Source organism: Chlamydotis macqueenii, chromosome 2 (assembly GCF_036417535.1).
Source record: "Chlamydotis macqueenii isolate bChlMac1 chromosome 2, bChlMac1.mat, whole genome shotgun sequence".
In the NCBI taxonomy this organism is placed as follows: Eukaryota; Metazoa; Chordata; class Aves; order Otidiformes; family Otididae; genus Chlamydotis; species Chlamydotis macqueenii.
This window is the reverse complement of record NC_141557.1, coordinates 138,461,315-138,487,349: the sequence shown is the minus strand read 5'-3', so window position 1 is coordinate 138,487,349 and position 26,035 is coordinate 138,461,315. Positions and strand designations below refer to the sequence as shown.

General features: G+C 39.3%; 2 protein-coding genes across 7 annotated transcripts in view; one reads left to right on the top strand and one right to left on the bottom strand.

The window, feature by feature from the left end:
• Positions 1 to 14,958, bottom strand: part of TMEM67 (transmembrane protein 67) — a 33,431-nt gene extending 18,473 nt beyond the window's left edge. Inside the window, exons 1-11 of the mRNA XM_086742480.1 lie at positions 14,745 to 14,958; positions 12,778 to 12,866; positions 11,210 to 11,303; positions 9,629 to 9,728; positions 9,109 to 9,178; positions 8,924 to 8,998; positions 7,606 to 7,668; positions 5,072 to 5,226; positions 4,842 to 4,950; positions 2,887 to 2,973; positions 323 to 388 (exon numbers count right to left, since the gene is read on the bottom strand). Of these exons, the coding sequence (XP_086598606.1) occupies positions 323 to 388; positions 2,887 to 2,973; positions 4,842 to 4,950; positions 5,072 to 5,226; positions 7,606 to 7,668; positions 8,924 to 8,998; positions 9,109 to 9,178; positions 9,629 to 9,728; positions 11,210 to 11,303; positions 12,778 to 12,866; positions 14,745 to 14,931 (1,095 nt within the window). The 5' untranslated portion in view covers positions 14,932 to 14,958. The remainder of the gene's footprint in view (positions 1 to 322; positions 389 to 2,886; positions 2,974 to 4,841; positions 4,951 to 5,071; positions 5,227 to 7,605; positions 7,669 to 8,923; positions 8,999 to 9,108; positions 9,179 to 9,628; positions 9,729 to 11,209; positions 11,304 to 12,777; positions 12,867 to 14,744) is intronic.
• Positions 14,959 to 16,365: 1,407 nt separating this feature from the next.
• On the top strand, positions 16,366 to 23,074 carry RBM12B (RNA binding motif protein 12B). Of its 6 annotated transcripts, XM_086741015.1 has the most exons (4): positions 16,366 to 16,558; positions 19,549 to 19,594; positions 19,668 to 19,835; positions 20,338 to 23,074. In XM_086741015.1, the coding sequence occupies exon 4, from the start codon at positions 20,366 to 20,368 to the stop codon at positions 22,460 to 22,462; it is 2,097 nt and encodes a 698-aa protein (XP_086597141.1). In that variant the 5' UTR covers positions 16,366 to 16,558; positions 19,549 to 19,594; positions 19,668 to 19,835; positions 20,338 to 20,365; the 3' UTR covers positions 22,463 to 23,074. The 6 variants fall into 6 exon arrangements, with proteins under 6 accessions (XP_086597141.1, XP_086597136.1, XP_086597139.1 ...); XM_086741010.1 differs by lacking the exon at positions 19,668 to 19,835; XM_086741013.1 differs by having other exon boundaries at positions 19,549 to 19,835.
• The last annotated feature ends 2,961 nt before the right edge of the window (positions 23,075 to 26,035 follow it).

Here is a 26,035-nt window from a genome sequence, read left to right as displayed (position 1 = left end):
TGCAAAGTATATGACTGTCAGAATTCTTGACAGTGTTCTTCAACTGATAAGTCAGCAACCTCACTAATACATGCCAGTTCAATTTATTTTGATTACCCTATGTAGTAAACAAGTTTTGTGATGTATAGTTAAATAATTTTTTAAAAATATATTTATTTCACTCAACAGTAAAGAAATTAAAATAAGCAACAGTTTAATAAAAATAAGTCCATGTTGCAGCTTACGGCTAAACTCCAGAGGTCCTTTAACATGCACTGAATTATAGATAATGTATAAAGCAACTTAATTCAAAATTCAGAATAGCATTTTATCTCTTACTTACACTTTGTTGGTAAGTTGTTCCAAATGCATAAGCTGCATTCAATTTAGTTTGGGTATCAGGACAAAGCTGAACAAAACATAATTATAATTATGTTAATTCAAAAGTATCACTTTCTCATATGAAATATTCACAAGTACTCCAAGCAGTATCTACAGTATCTACAGTTCTCACAAAAGATATTTTGTCATATTTTTTAATAAGAGAGGGATTGATTTTGAAGAGTAAATATAATTATTTATTGTACTAATATTGGTGTTCTTAAAACACTGTTTTAGCTTATTCATACTTGCACAGTATTTTTCAGTTCCATCACTGAAGTTGAAATCTGTGGACAGTAGCATCCAACCAGGCAAGAATAATCTCCCTGGGGACTGAATGTCCAATGGATTGTGCTGCCTCAAGCTTTATTAGTGACTTCTGCCAAATCTAAGAATCCCGTGAGAAAAGAACTCCACATTCATATCGCTCCTTTTCCCTAAAGCTAGCATTCTCAGACGATCAAAATTATCATGGCAAATAACAGATTATTTTTTTCCTTTTCCAATATCACTTCTACATTTTCTGCAAAGATCAAGTGACTCTAAGCAGAACCCAGAAAAATTGGCCAAATTCTAACTAAATGAGCATGGCACTTAGTGTAGGGCACAGTCATTTTCCCAGAATAAAAATCTAATCTAAATTTATATAACCCACAGTTATATTAGTATGCAACTGAAATTCTGGGAATTGCTAAAATTATGCATCGAGATTGCTTTAGCACTGTGATGTCCTATCATCACACATAAAATCTATTAAATTATAAGAGGCTTTGAATGCAAAAGCTATTCCTTTCCCATTGATTTCTGATAGCCACTAAAAGCTCTGCACTTAGGAAATTAAGGTGTCCCAACAAAGCTTAAGATCTATGTCAGAATATCTAATTTTCTATGGACAGTATTTGGCTTAGTAACCTGTTTTCTCAGACACCAGTTTTCCTTAAAATTTGAGAGGCAGATGCAAGACAGTTCATCCTGAGACAATAGCAAAAGAATACCAGTCACTATCTAAATCCTGAATGCCAGCTGCTCTTCTGTGGATACTGGAGTATTTAAAGTGATGTTCTCTAAGAGTAACATGAAGAGCCTAGAAAAGCAGACAGACAATTCCCAATTGTTCTTGCTATTGTTGCCAGCCTAGGGAATTGCTGAGAGTCCCTAGATCACCACTGGACTGCTAAACAATTCTACTTTGTACCATGTTTTGCAGCTGCCAATTTCTGCTAATTGTTAGGCTAATTACTATTGCACTTTCCACTTGCTTCTTCCTTGCATTTTTCACACCCTACACAGTATGGTACTGCTGAAGTAGAATGTGCATGTGCCACTGAAATCTGAGGGTAGAGTGCCCAAGGGTATTGTGAATCCTCTAGGCAATGTTCCCCAATTCTGTGTAAAGTCTCTCAGCAAGTTTTTATAACTTTCTGTTACAAAAATGCCAGGCAGATGCTGGCCAAAGTGTATATTTTATTTTAAAACCCCAAGAGAACTGAAAGAAAATGAGGTGGTTTTTCTACCTGTCTTGATAGTGACATAATAACTGATTTGCTTGGCATCACCATAACGTATAAAAACAGGTGACGATACCCAATAGGGGCATACTCCCAGAATTTTCTATAAATGTATGTGGACTGAGAGTGAAAGAATATACTTTTCTCATCAAGAAAAAGAGGGCTAATAATAAATTACATATATGGGTAACTGTATGCTGAATGGAAGAAAGAGGTCATTGGTTCTAAATGACCAGTGCTGTTTTTCAGAGCTTTCCAATATTCCAAATTTCTACTGTCCAATGGATGAGGGCAACACTGCTGAATTTATACTTTTGATTTTGTAGAGATCATTGTGAGCAAGAATCAAGGGCTACTTTCCCTAATCTAGCTCTATGGTTATCTTATGAACTGTCCCTACTGTAGTAATCAAACTCCTGGCTTCTGGCTTAATTTGGGTAAAGGCAATCAGAATGTTATGGTATCAACAAAAGAGAATTGAAATCAAACTGTTGTAGAAAAGTTCGTTGAAACTTAGAGCTAGCAGCTTAAACATTAATAACAGCTACAGCAGACAAAGCTAGCAGCTTAAACATTAATAGCTAGAGTAGTCAAAGCCTATAGATGGTGGTATATGAACCGTAACGACTGTATTACAACATGCTGAATAGCTAACTACAAAAACGGCTGAAACCAACCTAAGACGCTGTGATATTGTATAAGAAGATGGCCACTTAGCAACTGCTTAGTAACGAACCAGCAAACAAATCAAACTAATAAAAAAGCAAGACGACCCCAGACCTTAATATAACTATTGGTCTGAAGTAATGCATGAGGGATGTGGAACTTAGATTGTACGGGTATGATTGCCCAGGGGTTTCTTTGTTCGGGATCCCTCTTTGGAGGTAACCCAGCTCGAGCTGTAGAGCTATTAATAAAAACTATTTTAATTAAAAAATCTATATTTCGGCTTATGTGGAAAACTAGAGTCGAACCCTGTTATGGTGGCTGCATGCGTAATTTCCATAAGAAAACGTACCTGTAAGATGCCTCCTTCCAAATTTTGCCACTTAAGAAAGTTTCCTGCTGCATCAAATGAGGCTGCAATAAATTGCAGCTTTACATCCTGATGATGAAAAAAGATAAAGAAACAATGAAACTGCCATAAAGTGGACATGCATATTTTGGGGACTGCTGTCTCATCATTTGATGCTTCCCTAAAACTTTGAGCATAATGCTTCATGTTGTCCTTCTGATTTTATGTTTTTATCTTGGTTCTGGTAGTTCACTTTTTTTTTAAAAAAACCATACTTTACAATTATGCAGCTTCATTGGTGATGTGGAAAAAGTTCTAAAGGAACTTCTATAGAGGTAGACATCCTCTAAATTAATCAGAAATCTATGCAGATTTCTACTGTATGCCAGGCTGGTGGTATCTTGAGGGCATCCAGGACCTTCAGTGTCAGGAAGAATAACGAGTATTTTAGTTGTTAAAACTGAAGCTACATTGCAACATTGTTTAACTTAAAACACAGAGTTTTAGAATATGGCTGAAAAAAAACCCCTATTATTTTATTTCTGAGTCAATAAGAAAACTTAACATAAATTTGTCAGTATAACCAAAAACCAGGTTATCACTAGCACTACTTACTTCCTGTGATTAGCTTAATTTGAACGAATTATTCCAGTTATTCTAATTTTACAATTAATCTGTCAAATAAAATGCTTTACTGTTTGATTTACTGCTTGATTCCTTCTTAGAACTGTGGCAGTTAAAAAGCTACTTAAGGTGTCCATCCCTCCCAGAAATGGATATCTGGCTTTGCTAACACCGAAATAACTGCTTTCCCTCACCTCTTTTTTTTTTTCCGTAGTTCAATGTAGGAACAGGAAAAGCCTGGAGTAATAGACGGAATCGATCGCTGATACAACTCAACTTCTAGAGATTTGTAACAGATATTAATGTTGGTATAAATTAAGTTTCAAAATAGAGGGAGGTAGATTTAGATTAAATATTAGGGAAAAATTTTTTACAGTGAGGGTGGTGGAACACTGGCACAGGTTGCCCAGAGAGGTGGTTGATGCCCCATCCCTGGAAACACTCAAGGCCAGGTTGGACGGGGCTCTGAGCAACCTGATCTGGTTGGAGATGTCCCTGCTTCCTGCAGGGGGGTTGGACTAGATGACCTTTGAAGGTCCCTTCCAACTCTAACCATTCTATGATTCTAAGTAGGGATAGAAATGTGTGTGTAAGCACCGAAAGGAAAGGGTTAAACACCACACAGCAATAATGAAGAACACCGTTCCCAGCAATAAAGCTGAGAAATGGGTTCTGATAAAACCATGGCACAGACAACTTGTCAGCAAAAGCTCATGTACCTTGGCACCAGGAGAATAGTAGCAATGTTACAGCATACCATGTACACTCCTCTTTTTCCAATTAGCTTACCAGAAAAACTGACAAAAAGATGGATATACTCCAAACAAGGGGAAAAGACAAAGACCAACTTTGCCTCAGATTTATAGAAACTGAAAGAAACAAGACTCTGAAGCAAAGGACGATGCTAAAACAACTATTAACTCCTAAGGGGTATAAAAGATTTGTGTAATTACTAGTTCACCACTGCCAATCCAGAGAACCTTGGGGACATAATGAGGACTTAATATCTGGCATCCCTTGTGCCTTGTGTCACGCACAATTGATGCTGGTCAGACCATTCAGGCAAGCACATCTTGGTGTTATGAGGACGTGGATATGAGAGTGTAAGCAAAATAAATGTTTGAGCAAGTGAGTGTAAGTCAGTAAAATCATCTTACCTAGAGATTTTTTACATAAATATCACCCTCCCCTTCCGTAAGATCTCACAGAGTTTTGTTACACTATCTAAAAATTACCTTCAGTGGAGCCACACCTGCAATGAATCTATACCACTTTATGTGGTTATGTCCTCTTCCTAATTGTCTGTTTGCCCACGTCTACTACCCAAAACCTACCTTATCTGTTCCTTTAAAACTGAAGATTGTAGGGAAATGATTTGTCTCAAGCACTTGGGATGCTAATCCTGGCTGATCACCGTAATATAGCCATGGAAGATTATGCCTCCTGAAAACAATTACAATGTTTTCTCTAAAAAAAAATGTAACATTTTGCACCAAAGAACATTCAGAATAATAATTTCTATAATACACGATTAAAGATCAAAGTTATGGAAAAGGTAACTTACCAGAAGGCTATTGAATGAACAATGCCTAGCCTTGCTGTATTGACATAAATATACCGAAATAAACCACAGGCATCAGTACTTGAAGAACTGAATGAGTTCATATTCATTACACACATATTTCCAAGAGCTTGGCATGCTGTTAGATTGGAGTACAGCTGCAGTGGAGAAACACAAGAACACAGAAAAGTATTTACTTACCTTTTCTTTTGGTGAGGCAGTCAAAAAACTAATGTTATCTTTAATAAGCCTCTCCTAAACCCTCATTTTCAGTTGAAAGTGATTTTGTCTTGTCAATAGCTAATATTTTCTTCCAGTTATTCAGGTTCCATGTTTTTATAGGTCTGCAGATGGCAGCATGAAATCAACACTCTCACTTTTCAGTTTATTTTAGTTGCACCAGCTAGATGGTATGATGTGACAGAAATGTCAAAATCTGCATTTAGAAAATGAAGTTAGGAATCAAAATGTTTAACATCACTTAGGTTGTATGACAAAGATGATTCCATCAAAGACCTAAGAATGACAACTATAGTTACATGCATCATAAATATCTTCTTTTCAGTTTTAGTACTTCTTTTATTCTGCTGTTCCTAACCTATGTTGTATTTACACCATTGCTCCATTTTGGTAAACAAATCACTGCCATGTGGTAGGCAGAAGTGATGCCTGGCATCTGTGGGTACTTGTGCAGCGCACCAGTATTAACTTGCCACCAGCTATCGCCTTTGTGTGGGTCAGATGCATGTTACATTCAGGCAGCACCTTTGCAGAGCTGAGCAGGCTGAGGCAGACAAGCAGGATAAACGTGTGTAAGTGATGATCACAGCCTCAGTTTGTAAAAAAGAATGGGATAAGTAGGAGAATACATCTCAGAGCTGTGTGTATGAGATGGTGATGGGAGCAGCCATAAAAGCGATCTGGGAAAACACTGAAGAGAAGTCTGCTGAAATGCTGACAGAGAGAATGCTTGCCAGCCTGGCAACTGCTAGCCTGGGAACCAGAAACACCCTCAAGAAGCGCAGATGGGTACCTAAACACCAGAGACATCCTGAGATACCATAGATAAGCACAAAACCAAACAGCTTTAACAGCAACTTATCATTTGGAAAGGTGAAAAATAGTCTGGAAAGGAGGGAAAACATTCTAAGAAAGCAATAATCAGCAACTGCTATTGGCTATTCTATCTGAAAGAGCAGAAAAACATTCTGGAAAAATAAAAACTGGTCTGAGAGAATTTAAAACATCATCAACTATTGGCTGCTCCAGGTGGTGCTGTCTTACGCCCCCTTATGTCTCTGCAATATCAAAACAACTTAATTTTTGCCCAAAATGGAGAGTGAATCTGACCCTGCCTGTTTGTCTATTTCTGTCTCTCACACACACACACAGAACTCCCCCTGCACAAGCTCTTCTATGAGCTCTCCTAGGCAAGTTATCGGACCATCGCTGGGGACGCCTGGCTGACTCCAGACTCCGAGACACAGATCATCTGCAAAGTAGAGACATCCTCTGTCGTTGATTTTGAGGCCGCAATCCTGGGAGTGGTGTGCTAAGCACTGTACTGGTACTATTTTGAATAATATATACCTACATAGGCATGTATGTAGATAATTGATCATAACTGTTTTGCTGCTTTACTAGTGATAATTTTGTAGTAACTTGTAATACTGAAATAAATGCTTGCTGCTACTATTAATTGCTGTTACTACTGGAATATACATATACTTGCTTTATTAATCATAAGCATACTCACTTTACTAGTAGTAATTTGTAGTAGTCTGTAATAAAAAAAAATGTTGGAAATAAAATAATACTTGTGCTTGTGTATTACAGAATCCTGTGAATCCACTGCTGCAATCTTTATACACCTGTAGGCCAGGTAACCCTTTGGGTCGTGACAGACTGGGAGAAAAGGTAGGGCCTGAGAAGTTAAAACATGATTTTGAGGAGAGGAATACAAAAGGAAAATGAGAACGTGTGATAAGGGAATTGGTAAAAAGGAGGTAGAGGCACATCCCCTTCACAAGTGTGTTTGATTCTGTGGCTGCAGCCACTCTTCCACCCCTGGTTTCTGCCACTCAGAACAACACAATGGTAAATAACACTTGAATGCGTAAATCAAAGCAAAGCTAAAAAGGACAATTCTATGGTTATCCTTGTCCATCACAAAACAGAAAGATTAACTGAAAGCCAAATAAAAGGTAAAGATCAGCTGCCAATCAATACAGAATATGTAAGAAGTTAATTTTCTGAGTGATCCCTTACTTAATAATAGTTCACATATCTACCGACTATTGCAGGATTTTTGTTTACCACCATTCACCTTGTGAACGTTCCAGCCCTGGATACTTTCATTAACATTGACTAGTGCTCAATATCCCTTCTAAACACTTCTTTCTCAACTACTGTCATCCCAAAATCAGATTCTTTAAAAATAAGCAAGCTAACCTCCAAAAACTGAAGTTGCCATGCTTTTATACAGAGTATCACTTCTCTGTAAAAAAAAGTAAAATGCAAACATTAATGAAACTCACCCAACAGGCAGAGGCTGAGGATTGCAGGTTTTTCAGAAACCATGCTGATGTCAGTGTTATACCCTGTAAATAAGGAACTGCTTCACTGTTTTTGTTCAGAACAATTTATCTATAATGTAACAACCTGGAAAACTACGTCAGCTAAAAGAAGCTACTGATTTTTTTCTAGGAGTCTTCTGTCCTTTGTAAATGTCTAAATCAAACCAGCTCAGTTCAAAACACAACCATAATGCAGTAATTTGTTTCACTTCACTAAATTAGACAAAATATACAGAACAAGAGCAGAAATATTCAAGTTTTGAATACAGATTCTGTGACAAAGGAGTTTTCTTTACTGCACAAGGGAAGTACTAGTGAGTTCAAGGGTGAGGTGTTGACTGGGTGACAAATTTAACTGAGGACCAAATTTGCCAAATTAATTATTTCACAACCTGTTTTTTTTATATAACTACTCATATTTGAAATAAAAATAGCTTTTGTATATACTACAAACAACTGAAAATACATGCTTTCAATAAAATATTATTTAGAAGACTGCCTTTTCCGAAAGCAAGACCAATATTTGCTCTCAGGAAAACTGAAGACGGCTTTTTGCTTTCTTTCAGGCAGCAGCCTTTAACTTTAATTCATTTAAGAAAAAACTACATTTATTGCCCATAAAGTATTTTTATGAGTTGAGAATTACATGAAAAATGGTCCTAACTTCGAGCACATTTCACAACTAATACAAGTTCATTAGGTAAAACAATGAAAATACCTTCACTCTTCCCAAGACAATGTATTTTCAATCATTAGCCAATTCAAGGAGTTCAACAATTTCATACACAATCTCCAATTGTAAAGGTATCCATTTTCTTCTATCAGTTTTAACCATCTAACACATTAAAATGTCATTTCAATCGTCATATATTCTTTCAAATATTTTATATGAATACCCATTTTACGTAATACAAAGAAATTTAAAAAGCCCAGAGGCTCTCATGGACTCTTCAGCATGTTTTTATGATACGAAGTGTGTGTTTTATATACATACAGTAGGCCACATACTACTTGTTTGGATACTAAATTAATGTAAATTACTTCACTTTTACAGTTTCCAAGAAGGTATGAATTTTCTTAAATGTATTCCATTAGAATAATGCTTGCCTGGTCTACATGTCTACACTCTATATTGATGCAAATTATGTTGCATCACTGTGATCAGACAAGAAACCACCACCTTTGTTTTTCAGGAGCAGAAAGACTTACTTTACTTTAAAGACTTACTGAAAGTAAATACTAAGATAGCTTGAAAACGTTTTAGAATAAACACACTTACTAGTTGTCCAAAACGAACAGTTGCAACTCCCTTTGGGGGTAAGCTTTCACTAGCACTGAAACACAATCCCCCAGCCTGAAAAAAAAAAAAGAAAAAGAAAGAAATAAAAATCTGGAAATTTATACATTTTCCAATATAACTTTTCTTTTTCTGAGCTTCAATACAACAAGCATTCTTCTACTTACTAAAATGTTTGGGCTGCTGCAGTCACAGGACTTGCTTACATTGATGAATGTTTGATCACATCTTACACACCTATGGATCACAAACATGAAGAATGAACTTAAAATATAAATATGAGATTTAGTACTTAGTGAAAGCTGATTGTATAGTATGTCTGATAACACTGTCAGCATCTTCACTAGTTCGAACTGAAACCCGAAAGACGTTACCAATTTGTATCTACCGCCAGTGAAGTAGAAAAGAAATGAAACAGTTAATTATCAAAAGAATTCTGTTGCTGCTTCAAATCCACAGCCTTCTTGTAGTCACAGTAAAGCAAAAGAAACAAACCAAGCCACTGGTCATATAAGGACTTCAGTGAACACAAAACATATTGAGTTTGATAAGGAGTTGAGGATTTGCAATTCATTGCTTTTAAAACCATCATCATCCCAAAGATACAGACTGTTCCTCAAGAATATTCCATTTAAACAGAACATGACACTTACAAATTTATCATCACAAAAAGGAAAGAATACTCACCTATTTCCTGATGCATCTGGAGCAGAGAAGGATTGCTTGCTTCCATTACAACGTCTGCACAACGCTTCATCAAGCAAAATGCCATCGACACTTCTTTCCACTAAGTGGAAAAGAAAAGCAACTGTCATAAAATTGCATGATGCACAGCATGTCACACAGGTTAAGAAAAGTGTGAAAAAATAAAGTGTCTATGTGCATCTAAAATAAATGCAAAGAATTTATTTGACAAAAAATCAAGGGCACAACTTGCAAATAACATCCACTATAAATGCACATTCATATTTGAATATGTGCACTGTTTATAGCTATGCACATGCAGTTTAGTTTTAATGAGAAAGGCAGTATTTCATGTCCAGTTTTGCTGTTCCTTTGTTATTTATTCTGAAACAACTTTCAAACCAAGGCTTCACTGCAAAGCTAAAACTCAAAACATCAAATTTACAAATTACTGAAAAAATATTTTTAATTTTAATCTGAAATTCATATAAATGTAACAAAATCAAAGTTTCAAAACTACATCTTCCAGCAATTAAATAATTTGGTAAGAGATTTCAAGTTTAATTACATATATAAAAAAAAAGAGACACAAAGACAATCTAAAAAATTACAATACTCATGTTCTTTCTGCACATTAAATTACAGAATCAGGTCTGCTCTCAATATTTTACCATAAAGTCCTGGAATGTATTTGGTAACTCTCATAAAGTTTAAGCGAGATAATTTGGTATTCACTTTTTTTACAGATTCCTAGGAAAATTTTAAATTAATGATTTGGAAAACAGTGATTCCCTCAGTATACTCCATTACAAATGTAACTGAAGTGGACATTAGTAATACTAATTCAAAGAATTACAGGCACACAGAAAGTCCTTTCCATCACGTGTCTTGATAATAAGGAAAACTAGAGCTCCCAGGAGCTTTTTTTGGTTTACACCCTTGATGAAAATTATACTTTGCTCTTAGTTTTTTACTACGCAAGACAAGCAAAAATACAGTTAACACAGACACTAAAGTTAACATTAAAATTAATTTTCTGTGTCTAGAGAAATTCATCTGCAACTATGAGAGAGCATCAAGTAAGAGGCACAGAACCATGTAGCAGAAAATCACAGATATAGGCATATGACTCAGGGAGGCATGAAATTCACTGATACTATGGGATAGTAGTTTGCTTGGTGTGCTCAGACTATTCTGTTCCACCTACTCATATAGGTATAATTCCCATACTGTGAAGTACCTACACATCATATTCTCCAAAACATTTTAATCTCTTTTCTTATCTACATTGATCTTGTTTTTATCCCAATTTTAATGCCTTCACCCAGTGTCAACCAGCTTAAAGGAAATGATACACCAGTATTCATTTTTTGAATGTTTGGTTTTTATCACCATAAACAACAGAACAGATTTATCTGCTGTCTTTCAGGAATGAGGTTTAAAATCAAGTGGGATGTTGAATTTTTACATTAGCTATGTAAACATATGTTAAATTTCCTTTCTTATTCAATAGAAGAGCATGTCTTAATAGACTCAAATATCTAAAATAAGCACTAATAATAATAACTTGTATATATTTCTTACCTAATATTTCATTATCGAGGCATTTACATTTTCCATCTGAAGTTAGGCCTTTAGGGCAAATAATACAATTCCATCCATCTTGAGTAACTCCGCTCTAAAATAAAATGTAAAACTATTACAATTTTCAGAACTATAGACATTACCAAATATCTGTGAAGAATGCCTGATCCAGATGTTATTTACTAGAAAATGTGTTCAGATACAACATCATCAAAAACATTCCTGAAGCTCTTAAAGATGAAATAGGCTAAACAATCTGTCAAAAGTAATTCCTATGCAGACATAGACTAAAAAAAAAAGTGTTCTTAATTTTTTCTGAACCCATTAGCTAACACCATTTACTGAAAATAAGAGCTGATTAAAAGTGGAAAGTTTAAAAAAAGATATAGGGGTTCTACACTGGAAAAAATATCAATAAACATAACTGCATTAAAAAACCATATTTGCATATAAATTTACAAAAGTAATGGAAATTGAAGAGTCTTAAGTCAAGCAGCTTATGTAACTGCATGGAATTTTGCACATACCCAAACAGTTCACATCTACACTTGTTGTACACTATGAAGTAGCTGCACTACAGATCAAAGCCAATGAAGAAAATGAAGGTAACTGCTCATCCTCAGGTGGCACAGATGTTACTCCCTTCTCCACTGTCATAATTTTATCTTTGCAAAAGCCTTGCCATAGGATCAAAGACAAATGGCACCATTACAGGAAAGAGAAAGAAACAGCAGAATGACCAAAACGCCAATAGATATTTGCCAATGTTTTGTCTAATGCAGTAAGAAGACGGAAAGAAGAGGGAAATTACTTACATTACCTATTAGCCATTAAACACCTAACTTAGGCAACTAAGCTGGTCTCTTGAGATTTCTTCTACAGTTATTGGAAAGAAATAAGTATTCAGGAAGGCTCTCACTCTGAAAAGTTGTTTTTGCTGGAGAAAAATTGTTTCTCTGTTTACTGTAGCAGGAAAAAGCTGGTTAAGCTTGGTGCATCTGGCTCAATGCTGTCAATATGACCCAAAATGATAGCTTAGATTTGCCAAAAAAGGTAGAAAGAAGTGACCAAACTACAAAGTTACATACATTTAGAGCACTATAAGAGCAGCAGCTCATTTTGAAGTAAAAAGATAAAGAATCAGGGACTACAAAGATAGAGCCTAAATATTACAATAATAGGATTTATACAAATAATCAAACAAAATACCTGTGAGCTGAAAGGCATCTTTAGCTTTCTATAAAACAGTGGTCTCTGGGCAAGGATAACACAACATGGAGCAGAAAACAAAAGCAGTGGAAGGAAATTAAACATCTAAAATACTCTTACTTTGTCTGTGGGGTCAAATTTATAATGAAAAAATGTCTGCAAAAGAGTAGTGATAAACAGTTCTAAAGACAAAAAAAAGTACTTCCTTATTACCTACACGCATGGCCTGAAAAATTCCCAAGCAAAGACTATTATGCAAAATAATTTTAAATTAATGAAAAATAACTTGCATTCAAGAGGAAATTCAAAATTCTAAAAGTAGTATTATTATGGTTAAGTACAAAAAGTTCAAGACTTACCATATTTTCTGGGCATTTTTCACAAATGATGGAGGACCCTCCACTACTAGAAACCATCCTGTATCCTGGTTGACATATACATGAACTACCTGAAAAAAAAAACCCACACTTTTAATCTATACGAAACTGATTTTTTTTTTTCAAAGAATACTATGAACAATTGCTATTGTTCTGAATAGATTAATATAGATTATTAGACAGACAAATAAATGCCCTGAATGAATGAAAATCACCTTGCTTTTTAAAAAATGTTCATGTAAAGATGTTTTAGGAAAATGTTACCAGGCTGACTGATATACCAGAGGGGAACAGGAACCAAAAGCTTGTGGTTTTGTGGGGTTTTTAAAACTATATCAGTTGGTCTAAAACCAGATATAAATCGCGGCACACTGCCCTTCTTAGCTCATCCTGTCTACAACACCGGCATTATATGTTTGTACACAGTTTTTATCCTTTGAATAGGAAGCCAGTCCTAAAAACAAAACATGTTTATATGCAGAGGTTTGTCAAAACACAACTGTAGTTTGTAAAGCTATTTTAAACTCAAAGCTTTTAAAGTTGTGTAGGAGGATCAAGGATTATGGTTTATGATCAACCTTCAGTGGTTTTCACCGAATAACAGAACATACTGCACATTTAGTATGAAATTAAAGTAAACACTACTTTCATCGCACAGTATGGTGGACACCTGCTGGTGCTCAACAACTTTTTTTTCAGAAACTTTCTCAATCTCACTATGTGTAGACCTATATTTGTATTTTTAAACACACACTGCAAACTAAAATTTATTCTATGTACTAATAAACTGTAGTTATTATTATTTAAGCTTATTGAACTGTTATGTAAAATCATGTAAAAATTTGTGAAGTTTTATAACCTTAAAGTACATCCTTGTGAGACCAGCTTTTTATAAATATTAGTCAATGTGATCAACCAGTCACTGGTTTACTTAACTATAAACCAGAAAAAGCCCCAAAGGATTAGATGGATGAAAAGACTTGAGTTGTGACATTCACTGTGATGACACCTGAATTTTTAGACATGTTGCTCGAAAGCAGAATCCACAGGGATGAACTGGCTAGGGAGTGCACCGGCAGACTTGTGCAATCCCAGGTGGAATTCTAACAAGATGCAAACAGCAGACTGAGTGGCAGCCACCTACATTGTTCTGGCCAGATGCTGTGGAAAAAATTAAATCCCTAACCTCCCCCTGGAATTTATCTCTCCTTGAAGCCCTTGAGTTAGGGGAAGACTCAGGCCTAAAAGAAAGTTACGGATCTAGACATCCACATTATCAAGAGGGTCTGAAAACCACTATGGGGCATTTTCTTCTGCAAGTAAGCTACACAGGGTTACTCTTTTAAGGTACCATGATGGTGGAGGAAGAGGTGACCAGCTTTTACACGGCAGTTGTGAACACAGCCATCCAGGTCACGGCATCTGACTGGAGTATCAGCTCTGAAGAGAAATGCTGTTGGGTTTTAGTCCTGAAGCTGTTTCTGTACACACATTAAGTACTGTCAAGGTGTGTTGTGCATGCTCCAAGTTCCCATGTGGGACTTGGATTACTACACACACAGCCTGAAGATCTCAGATACTTAACATCTCAGACAGTGAAATTTTGACAAGAAGTTTCAAGGTACAGAAGTGTTAGTGAAGAGAAACTCTGGGCCCTATGAAACATGAACACCTATGACCACACAGACGCCTGACGGGAGATATCTCTGAGCACGGGTATCAAAGTTGTGCTGTGGCCGCATTAGGTCTTTGTGGGATCCTGGCCCTTTTCGCTGCCTTTTCCGACTTGCCCCTTCGAACAGCTGTTTTACCGCCAAAACCCGAGGCTGGATTTTGCACCTCCGGCTGCTGGGGGCCGGATTTCAGCGCGGAGCTGCCTGAGCTCCGCCGGCCCCGCACCGCCCCGGGCAGCCCCGCCTCCCCCCGCGCTGCAGGGCCGGGTCGCTCACCGCCGGCGCTCTGTCGCTGGTGGGGCCCGCAGGGCCCACAGGCCAGGCGGGAGACGTCGAAGTAGCGCCCATCGCCGCAGTCCGCGGGCCGCTGCAGCGGGAGGGAGAAGCCGCGGGCGGGCGGCGGGGCGGCCACCGCCATCGCCAGCAGCAGAGCAGCGGCACTCCCGTGCGCCGCCGTCGCCATGACTACCCGCGGCCGCCAGCGGCACGCCCTGATTGGTCACTCGCCTCTCGTACGGCAAGCGCAAGGGGCCCGCCGCAGGCAGCGAAGCGGGCGGGGGACAGAGGCCGGGGAGAGGATTTAGGGTGTCGGCTACGAGGGGGCAGGGAACTCGGGGAACCCAGCGGGGTGGAACAGCTGGAAGCAGAGAAGTGGAGTTAGGAGGGCTTTGTTTGGCTTGTTTTACAACGTGAAGCTGCATGAGACCAGCGAGAAAAACAACCGAGAGAAGGCAGAGGCCTGTTTTGTGCTTTCTGGTACCTCCTCTCTAAAACCGTTACGCAATGTATAACACAAACATAGTACGCATGTGCTATTTCCCCCTAAGGGGAAACCGCTAGCAGGGCAAACACAAAACCGCCTTGAGGAATGCATGCGCAGCTGACGTTACTCCCTTTTACATTTTCACCTGCCAGGATGCTCTTGTTCACATCCCTTCAGACATCACCAAAACTTTGCAGGGCACTTCATGCCCTACATTTTAATTATTCCTCACTGTCCCTTTTTTTGTGCGCCAATTGCTTAACTATTCTCATTCCCTGTATTAGCATTGCTTAGAAGCCTATATCCTTATCACACCAAATGCTTTATCCCTCATCAGATTTCTTCTGCTGGGTTCCACAAGTTTTTAAAAGCTGAGTTACTAGGTGAATCTACTATAAATAATACTGAATTTTATCTATCAAAATGGAGCAGAAAAGTACTGATTATGTCTAGAAATACAGGGGAGAATACATAAAAAAAAAACAACAGGGGGAAAGCAGGTGGTATAAAGACTAGGATAACTACCTCACCTGCCTCTCCCGTGCACACAGCCTGACACCTTTCCTTCCCCTCTTCCCCCCCTCCATTCCTGCCTGCCTTCCCTCCCAAAACCCACACTTGAGCCAGCCCCGTGTTCGGTTAAAAGCCGTGTCTGCAGCCATTGTAAGCAAAGCAGCGGGTGCAAACCTCCCCCTCGGTGCCCAAGGCACCCACAAACTCAGGACGGTCAGCACCGGGCCTGCCTGCCTGCCTGCCTGCCTGCTCCTCTTCCTCATCTAGGCAGACACCAAGACTAACGGGAACGAGAGGCTGCAGGCAGCGCCCACCACGCCAACCCAGCGCCGATGTAACTAACGCTGCCCACTCCGCAAACCCCACGCCCACCGCCGCCGTGCCCAGGGCGCATGCGCACCAGCTGCAGAGCGGCTCCTCCCACCCCCGTCAGCGCCGACGCCCTCTTCGCGCGCCGAAGCGCCGCGCATGCGTGTTGCCATGACCCAGGCGTGAGAGTGCGCATGCGCGGGTGCAAAAACGCGGGGTTACGAAAGCAGTGTTTTCCGCCGCGCCTCCCGGCGGCGTTCTGGAGCGCCGCGCTCTCGGAGCATGCGCGCATAGGGTCCCGCGTGCCGCCGCGCCACGAGAAGGCCGGAAGGGCTGGTGCGGATTCAACCGTAGGGGTGGAGGGGAGGGGGTCGCGCAGGCGCACAGCAGCTTCTCCTCGGAGCGTTGTGGAGGGGGAGCGACGGAGGACGCCATCTTGCTGGTGCCGTGCTGGGAACTGCGGGGAGCGGGGCTCGGCGCCGAGCCGGTCCTAGTGGCGTGTCCGGTGGGTGGATGGCGTGAGAGAGAGCGCCCGGCTTCCCGGGGCGCTACGTGTAACCAAGGGCGTGGGGTCTGCGCCGTGTGCCGGTTCTCGGCAGTCCAGCCCTCGCGGAACTGCTGCACGGCGGTTTCCCGGGCCGCGGCCTCCTCACGCCGCCTGACTGCCCATCGCCCTTCCCTCCCCGCTGGCTCCCTTCAGCCTTGTCCCGGTGCCGTGGGGAGGTCGGGCTTCTCCGCGGGGTCGGATCCCCATCGGCCTGTGGCGGGCCGGAGCGCGTGTGGCGGGGGTCGGCCTCCACCCTCAGCTTGTCCACAGCGCTTCCCTGCCGGGCCTGTGCCTCGCCGTCCGGGGCGGGAGCGGTGTAAGGGCCGCTGCGGGCGGCGGGGTCCCTCGCTGGCTCTCTCCCGCTCGCAGCGCTCGGAAGCGGCCCCGTGCTGAAGCCGGGCGTGCCGCGGGCCCGGCTGCAGAGCTCACTCGCATGTTTTGTCAGCAGTGTGAAAACTGCAACTGATAAGGCTTATTTTGAGGAAGACTGGAATTAAGAAACCGATCTTTGATCCACTAGTTATTCTCGAATTGGTCCAGTTCTATAGTTGACGTATTTCTGTGGGTGTTCTTTCTAGCTTGCATGCTCACTGCATGCAGATTATGTAATCTCTCGGTGTTTCCCTAAAAATACTAGTCTGGTGCAGGCTTAGTTTCCTACAATGTTTACAATGTTGGGGTTTTTTTTTAGTGACGTTTTCCTGGTATTAGGAATTTGTTGAGGCTGCGAAAGTATAGGTATAGTACTGTTCTCTAGTTAATTCAAATATAAAATTTCTTAAAATGGTGTGCACACTTTGCTTTTAAATTGGAGGCATGAAGTTGTCAGTCTGTTTACTATTTAAATCATTATTCTCTGAAGTCTTTGCTCAGTTAATGAATTGGTCTTATTTTTGTGTGGCACTGTCATCCCAAAAGTCACTCTTTTTGGTCATTCACTTTAAATTGTTGGATGGCTTGTCTACACTTTCTACCAGTACTTGATTGCTTAATATACAGTCAGTAAAAGATTATTGTTTGAACTTGCGTTTCTGTTTGTGGACTTCTTAAATATCACATTATGATCTGGAATCACTGTCTAGTTGTCACCACTGAAGGTTGTATGTTGTATCCATGGTACATCGTGGAGAACTTGACGTTTATCACCGAAGAAATACTGAGGAGATCTGAATGCCGTTTTGAAAATTGGGATAAGAACGCAGAGTTGTGAAATTGAGAAATACTACAGATTAAATACCTCATGAAGTAGCAGGGCAGCGGATTTGATTTTTCAAGACACGAAGGTTCCATAAGAAAATTCTGCTCTTGAATTCTCCTTGCTTTTTGGCATTGCCATCACATCTGTTGAGAAGATACGTTAAAAAGTGTACTGGTCTGTCTGGGATGGAGTTAACATTCTTCATAGCAGCCCTTATGGTTCTGTGTTTTGGATTGGTGGCTAAAGGAGTGTTGACAACACATCAGTGTTTTGGCTACGGCTGAACAGCACTTGCACAGTGTCAAGGCTTTCTCTTTTTTCCCCTCTCTGCCACTCCGGTTAATACGCTGGGAGTAGGCAAGAAGCTGGGAAGGGACACAGCGGGGACAGCTGACCCAAACTGACCAAAGGGATATTCCATGCCATGTAACATCATGCTCAGCAACAAAAACTGAGATAGAGGAAGAAGGTTGTTTGATTGTTTTGGTTTTTTTTTTTTTTGGGAGGATTTTTTATTTATTGGCTTCCAAGGTGGTTGTTATTCGGAGGCAGGCTGGACATTAGTCAGCCTGTAGGAGGTGGTGAGTGTTTTCCTTTGTTTCACTTTTTTTTCTCTTCACTGATTAAACTGTCTTTATCTTGACACGTAAGTTTTCTTGACTGCTCTTCCTGTTTTCTTCCCCATCCTGCTGGTGGGGATGAGGAGCAAACAATCAGCTGCGTGGGTGCTTGGCTGCTGGCCAGGGTCAACCCACCACAAAAATAGAATGGATGATCTTTAGTGAAGCTACTAAATAGGCAGTTGTTTTCAGTTTGTTATGTTTACAAAGTGCTGATGTAGAACTGACATAGAGTCCATTAGTTTCAGAATTTGGGCTTTGCCCTTGTTCTGCTAAGCTCAGGTGGAGTGATAGTTACTGTGATCAATAGATAACTTGACATCAGGATCTAGTGCTTTATGTTTTTTACTGAGCAAGGGATAGTCTCAGACACTTGTTGTTGGACTGTTGGGCTCTTGTTTTTTTTAAAGGGATGCAGTCATTTGCTATAGAAGCTTGTGTTTGTGCTGAGAGTACTGTGCTGTCTATTGTGTCCTGTTAGATAGCGTTGAAAATCAGGATACGTTTAAGTCAGTGTATTAAAGTGATTCTTGTTCTTATGTTTGAAAGAAAGTAAACATATAGGGAAAATCCTGAAGTTTGCTTTGTAAGTTGAAGTACTCCCTGAAGTTTTTCCTTGTTGGATATTTTTACTTTTTCATTTGATAGTCTTCACTGTGTACTACACCAGTGCTGGACTGGTGAGTAGCATACTCTTGCTGTGAACTTTGAAAGCAGGTGGATTTCAGAAGAATGGACACATCCTGTAATCTTGAGATGGACTTGCGTATCTTTCAAGGACTGAAAAATTGAACTGAGAGATTTTCCCTCGATTTACTGTCAGTCTGTTTCATTTCAACAGTTCACTGTGGCACAATTGATGACCAAGTAATCTCATCGTGTTTTCATCATTTCCAGAAGTCAACTTACATTTTTAATTTCCTTTGCTTCTAAAAATGGAAACAGAAAGATGAAGTGCATAGCATCTTGGAACATGGATGGAGTTCTTCATAGTATCCCAAATTGTGGGTTTATTACATGCTTGGCTTTAATATTGGCCACTGCTATGGATGAGTTGCAGCAGTGTAGCACAGTATGTAAAGCGAAGTACAGATATCAGCCATTAATTATGTTTCGTTTTCTTTCCACAGTTAAGTTGATTTTACAGAATTTATCAGGTCTTCAAAGCAGAAACAGGTAAGCTGCCAAAAGCTTAACACTTCTCACTGAATATTGTGACAAGATCATACACGGCCTTTTTTTCTCACAGACCTGTGGCTGGGAACTAGGATATGGTCTCCTGAGCGCATGTGGCTGCTGCGGTTAATACTCTGACTACAGGAAAGAGACAACGTTTTTGAACGCTGAGAAAACATACGTTACTGAACAGAACTGATCACTGGGTAGAGCAACTTGTCAAAGCAGTAAAGTCATCACTGTTGGTGAATTAATTCATTTTCCAGTAACATAGTTATCCTTTTTCCTTTCTCCTTTTATTATCTAGTATTTCCTGTGTTATGATCACAGGTGTCCTGTTCAGAAGTAAACAGGATTTTTTTTTTGTTTTGTTTTTCTTGTTCCTTAGAACTGGGCAGAGATCTCTGGCATACAGTAACTATGCTGTGAAAGACTTTAGGTGTTCTTTAGGTATTGTGGATGGCAAGGAGTGACTTAGGTGGATTTTGTTGCCCTTAGGAAAGGGAATATTGATAGACTTGTGCTTGTGCACGTGTGCCGGTGGAGTAGCAATTGTTCTGACTAATGAACTTTCAGTGAATCTGGTTTTAATCTTGTTCTTGTGAACTTGTGAGTTTTTTGATTCCTTCTCTCTTCATTGAGACAAGGACATTCATTAAAAAGGCTCTAGCTTCTTAAGTGTTAAGATACTGTAACAGCTGAGTACTAAAGACGTGCTATCATGTGTACCTTTTTGTCTGCAGGTGATTTTTGCTGTGGGTTGAGCTCAGCATGGCTGTAGTCATCCGTTTACAGGGGCTTCCTATTGTTGCGGGTCCGGCAGATATTCGTCGTTTCTTCTTGGGATTGAATATTCCTGATGGAGGCGTACATATTATTGGAGGAGAGATTGGGGAGGCTTTTATTATATTTGCAACAGACGAAGATGCACGGCGTGCCATGAGCTGTTCAGGAGGGTTTATCAAGGACTCACGCGTAGAGCTCTTTCTCAGCAGCAAGGCAGAAATGCAGAATACCATAGAAATGAGCCGGAAACGATTTGACCGTGTGGGACGAGAACCTATGCCTGGCTCCAGAAGAACAGGTACTAATGGTTCTGGTGCATCAGGTGTTGGAGACATTCCACATTTAGTCACGGCTTTTCCAAAAGGAATAAGTAAACCTGGTTACGGTCCACCAAATCATCCGGAGGCTGGTTTCCATACCAATGGCACAAGACATGGTGACATAGGTATGCCTAAATCAAGCTATCAGTCAAGAAAGGATTCTCATCCATTTAACCCAGATGATCTTTACTTATTTCTACGTGGTATACCTTACTCTGCAACAGAAGATGAAGTACGTGCTTTCCTTTCTGGGATATGTGTGGATGGAGTGATTCTGATAAAGCATCGCAATGGTTTGAACAATGGTGATTGCTTGGTAAAATTTGCTACCCCTGGTGATGCCTTAGAAGGACTTAAACGTCATAGACAATACATGGGTCAGAGGTTCATAGAAATTAGCCCAACTACAGAGGAACGGTGGATTGAATATGGTGGGAGGGTAGACATGCCAAATGAAATGGATCACTTTTTGTGCGAAGACCGTTCTCCAAGAAGTTCAGGCTACTTTCCTTCAAGGAAGCATTCTCATTCAAGATCACCAAGGAGACAAAGAACACGTTCTCGTTCACCTCCCAGCCAGGAATACTACATACACTTAAGAAATCTTTCTACTAATCTGGAGAAGAGGGATTTGAAAGCTTTTTTCCCTGATCTGGATATATGCAGCAAACAAATAAAGCTTCTAATGGATAAACATCAGAGGAGAACTAGAGATGCCTTTGTGATGTTAAGGAGTGAGAGAGATTATCAGGCTGCTTTGCAATGTCATAGAAAGGTTCTTCTCAATCGTTCCGTTTATATTTTTCCGATTTCAAGAAAGTCAATGTTGAAAATAATTGATTCTTGTGAGAGGAAAAGATCACAGGAGAGAGATCATTCTGGGCAGGCGATATCAGAAAAAAGTTATCGGGAAGGTCATTCCGGCCCCAAGACATGTGTTTATGTAAGGAATTTTCCATTTGATGTGTCAAAAATTGAAGTGCAAAAGTTCTTTGCAAGATTTGATATTGATGAAGATGATATTTACTTGCTCTGTGATGACAAAGGAGTTGGTCTGGGAGAAGCCTTAGTGAGGTTTAAATCTGAAGAAGAAGCCATGAAAGCAGAAAATTTAAATCGTCGAAGATTCTTGGGAACAGAGGTATTAATAAGACTTATATCTGAAGAGCAGATGCGGAAGTTTGGGGTAAATATGCCATTCTCTGCACCAAATGAAATGCAGGGTCACTCACATCCGTATGACAGAGGTGATCTTTCCCGTCCAGTTGGTTCACCGTCTGGGCCACCACAAGGGCCACCTATGCATTCATTTGGTCCCCCTGGGAACTTCAGGCATCCTGAATTTAGGCACCCCCCTGAGGACTTCATGTGCCCTCCTAAGGATTTTAGAGGTCCGCCACCCCTCATGGATTTTGGTGGTGAGAGCGAACCTTTTGGCAGAATGGAGTTTGGGAATAATAAAATGGGAAGTTTTCCTGAAGGAAGATTTATGCCGGATCCAAATTTCAGTGGTGGTTCTGAACGTGTTGTTCCTATTCGATTGAAAAATTTACCTTTTAAAGCTACTCCTAATGAGATTCTGGATTTTTTCTATGGCTACAGAGTGATACCAGAGTCAGTTTCTGTACAGTATAATGAACAAGGATTACCTTCGGGTGATGCCATTGTTGCAATGACAAATTATGAGGAAGCTATGGCTGCTATTAATGAACTGAATGATAGGCCAATTGGTCCTCGGAAAGTTAAGTTGAGCTTGCTGTAAAGGAGAAAAGATGCTCTAGAATAAACCATTCTAGATTTGACAGTATTGACAGTTATTTTCACTTTTTTAATTACTAGAAGATGCAGAAGAAACAGTTTCCATCAACGGTTGTAAATAATATTTAGTTCAGTTGTTTAGCTGTTGGTTGAAAAATCTGTATGGTTAAGATACGAGAACTGTATTGTGCCTACTTCTTGTGGCAGAGAAGAGCCTAGAAATTCTGGAGGACATTGAATGTCTTACATGAAAGTATAAAAGCATGGAGTTGTAATGTTTTGGGTTTTTTTTTTTTTTTTTTTTTTTAGTTTGCTTTAATCCCTTGTCCCATGACTTAACATCAAATAAAATGTAAAGTGCTGGTTGATTGACCACAGAAACGGTTCAAATAGACGAACTTCAGTGCTACCTGCATTAGTAAATAACACTTCTTACTGAGGTTAGTGTAATAAAATTAAAAAAGAACAGATTTTTTGTGTGCAAACTGTTTAGGTTTTGTTTGATTTCATGTGGTTGCAGGCATTTCCTCTTAAAGGAAGAAAAAAGACCTTCCTGTTCACATTAGCTGTCTTCGCAACTTTTTTTTTTAATAAAAAAGAAATTGCCATTAAATGTGTGCCTTACATTTAAAACTTGTATAGTTAATGATCTCAAATCTTATGCTCAGCATACATGGGTCTTGACGACAATGATGCTGGCTGCTTCCTCTGGAAAGAGTGAACTTACTACAGTTTGTCAAGACAGCAATGAATATGCAGTTTACAAAGGCTGCACAATCTGTACTGATTAGTTGGATAGGCTTACTTGTTCTCTTTGGTCAGTGTAGTACCTTGAGGCAGAAAACGAACCTTGGAATTAGATCAAGAATTTTGACTTCAGGCTGAGCTTTTGTAGTGGTCTGTGCTTTATCTCCACATGCTTGTAATATGAATATTACCTTGCTAATGACGTCTGGATGCATTCCAGGTCAATCTCTGATTAGTTTTAACTAACATCTCTCACTGGTAACCAGGCTGGCAACCAACTGTGCTATTTTCTTATGTAAGAAAATAAATGTTTATGTCAGTATTTAGAATGCATTGATTGGTTTAGTACCAGCATATTAAACTTTAGCAAGAAATAAAAGCTAGCTGTTTGAGGAAAAACTGCATCTCCAACATTCAGGCTCAGCAGAATACTTCGGCTGTGTGGATAAGGACTTTGTACCATTGCTGACACTGCAACTGTACAAGATGGTAATTGGAGTACTAAAGAATTTTATATGAAGTTTTAGTCTCCTCTCAAACTAAGACAACAAAGTTGCAACTTGGTGATGAAAACTTGCTTTAACCTTTGCTTGTGCAATACCAAAAAAAATCAGTTTCATAGAGTAGTTGAGGTTGGAAGGAACCTGGAGGTCTGTAGTCCAACCCCTTTCTCAAAGCAGCATCAACTAAAACAGGTTATTCAAGGCCTTGTCTGTTGGATTTTTAGTATCTCTAAGGACAGAGACACTACAGCCTCTCTGGGGAGCCTGTCCAGTGACTGATCACCTGCACTGATCAAAACTTACTTTGTTTATGTAAAGTCATCACCATTACTAAACTTCCATGTAAACTCTTTTTAAAAGGCTAGTGTAGCTTCATTTCCTCTACATATTATTTGTCCTCTCTTTTAAGTGCTAATGAAAAAGCATATTGAATGATAATGCCAAGTCTGTATATGTAGATTCCTCTGAGCAGAGAAATTTAAATGTGGCCAAATTTTTAAATTCTGAACACCTTTTTTGTGCTGTCTGCTAGGAATCAGTTTCAGAAGCATACTGGTCTGAATCCTCTGAATTTAAATGGAATTAAAATTAAAAATATTCACAACAAATTGGTGCTTTCATTTCATAGTTGCTATAAAAGAGATCAAGGAGCCAGAAGACTTGCAAGGAAAATACAAGATTTGTTACAAGAATCCTCAAAATAGATTTTTCTGACCTAATCGTGCTGTTGAAAACTTAATAGTGATTATTTTTGTAAGCAAACATCATCTTTGCTACTAATTCTTGCCTCTGTATTATCAGCTGTTTTGTAAATGTGAATGCAAGTGACTTTTCCAGTTAATCAGCTTTAGATGATTTGTTGGTTTTAAAGTTCTTCTAGCTACTACAAAAAGGAGATTTCAAACACTGAAAATAAACTGCTAAAATTTTACCATGCTTGTAGTCTAGTGTTGGTACACACACATTAATTCTTGTAATTAAAAAATGACTTGGAGGCTGGAAGGGCAGGGGAATTTAGTAGGTATTTTGCTGGTTAAGTGTGAGATTATGTTTTAGAAGAAAAAGTATTATCTGTTCTCAAGAAAGTTTGAGTCATTGCTGATAAGTACCATTAATTTTTGGGATGGTAAACTCCTCCCCTCACCCACCCTGTGAATGCATAAAAAGTCACAAAGCTTATAGGGACAGGGGTCATAATTAAGGCATTTCAGAATGTTTTTTGTTTGCCCTATAGCTAATTTGTCTTTAATTTAAAGCCAGATTAGAGTTTATGACTACTCTAGGTTATTCTATGAAATGTCTGATTGATAGGCCAAAAAAGGTTTGTGTTTTTTTTTAAGGTCTATAAACACAAAAGCTGTACTTCAACATATGTATAGATGATCTGAAGCAGAGGGAAATTAGGAAAGGATGCCTTTAGCATCAGTTAAATAATAAGGTTAACAGGACAGTTGATTCTCGGTTTATAGCTGTTATCTTGCTATGTTTTGGTTGGTATTTTGGGGTTTTCACCCCCCCAATTGGGATGTGCATTTGTTTATATAGGCATTATATTCTTATTCTGCCTAAATGGGTGGTACAGGTGCATAGTGTGCTGACAGCATTTCCCGATAATAAGAGGTTTATAACTTTAGATATTTCATGGTTTGTACTTCCAGTATAAAGGATACATCAGTCACAGTCTGTGATTACATGGCTTGAATTACTGCTCTTCCCTTTTAAGCATTATCCATATAGTAAAAGAATAACAAAGGAAATGCTGCAGTTTATGGTGTTGACACAGAATACAGCTAGTTTCCTTAGTTGTGCTTACTCTGAGGGTGCTTTTGCTGCCATGTTATGGCATTCAGGACAGCCATAACATATGACAATCTGATGAGTACAATAAGGTAATCCTTAGTCCCAAAGGGATGGGCCAGCATGTTCAATAGAGTGGCAAAATACTCTTAGCAAGAATGGATACACACTTGCAGCACTTACATGTCAGTGGTCAAAAATATATATGAACAAATGGAGTACTGTCAGCCTAGCAGTCAGCACTTAATGCCATGAGAAAAATCTTTCCAAAAGTATCTTTGGGTAATATTTAATTATGTAATTACATTCTAAATTCTTTTTCAGGCTTTAAAATAAATTAATCAGTGACTTTTTCATCTGTAGTTTCAAGGTCACAATTTCTGTCTAGCATGCAAACTTAAGACAAACTTAGGACAAAGTTGCCTAACACCATATTTCTCTCTTTAAGTTTTTCTGCAATTCCTAAAGTTGACTTTTTTTTTTTTGTGAGGTAGGGGAGAAGGAGTTTGAAGCAGCTGAAGATTAAAAAA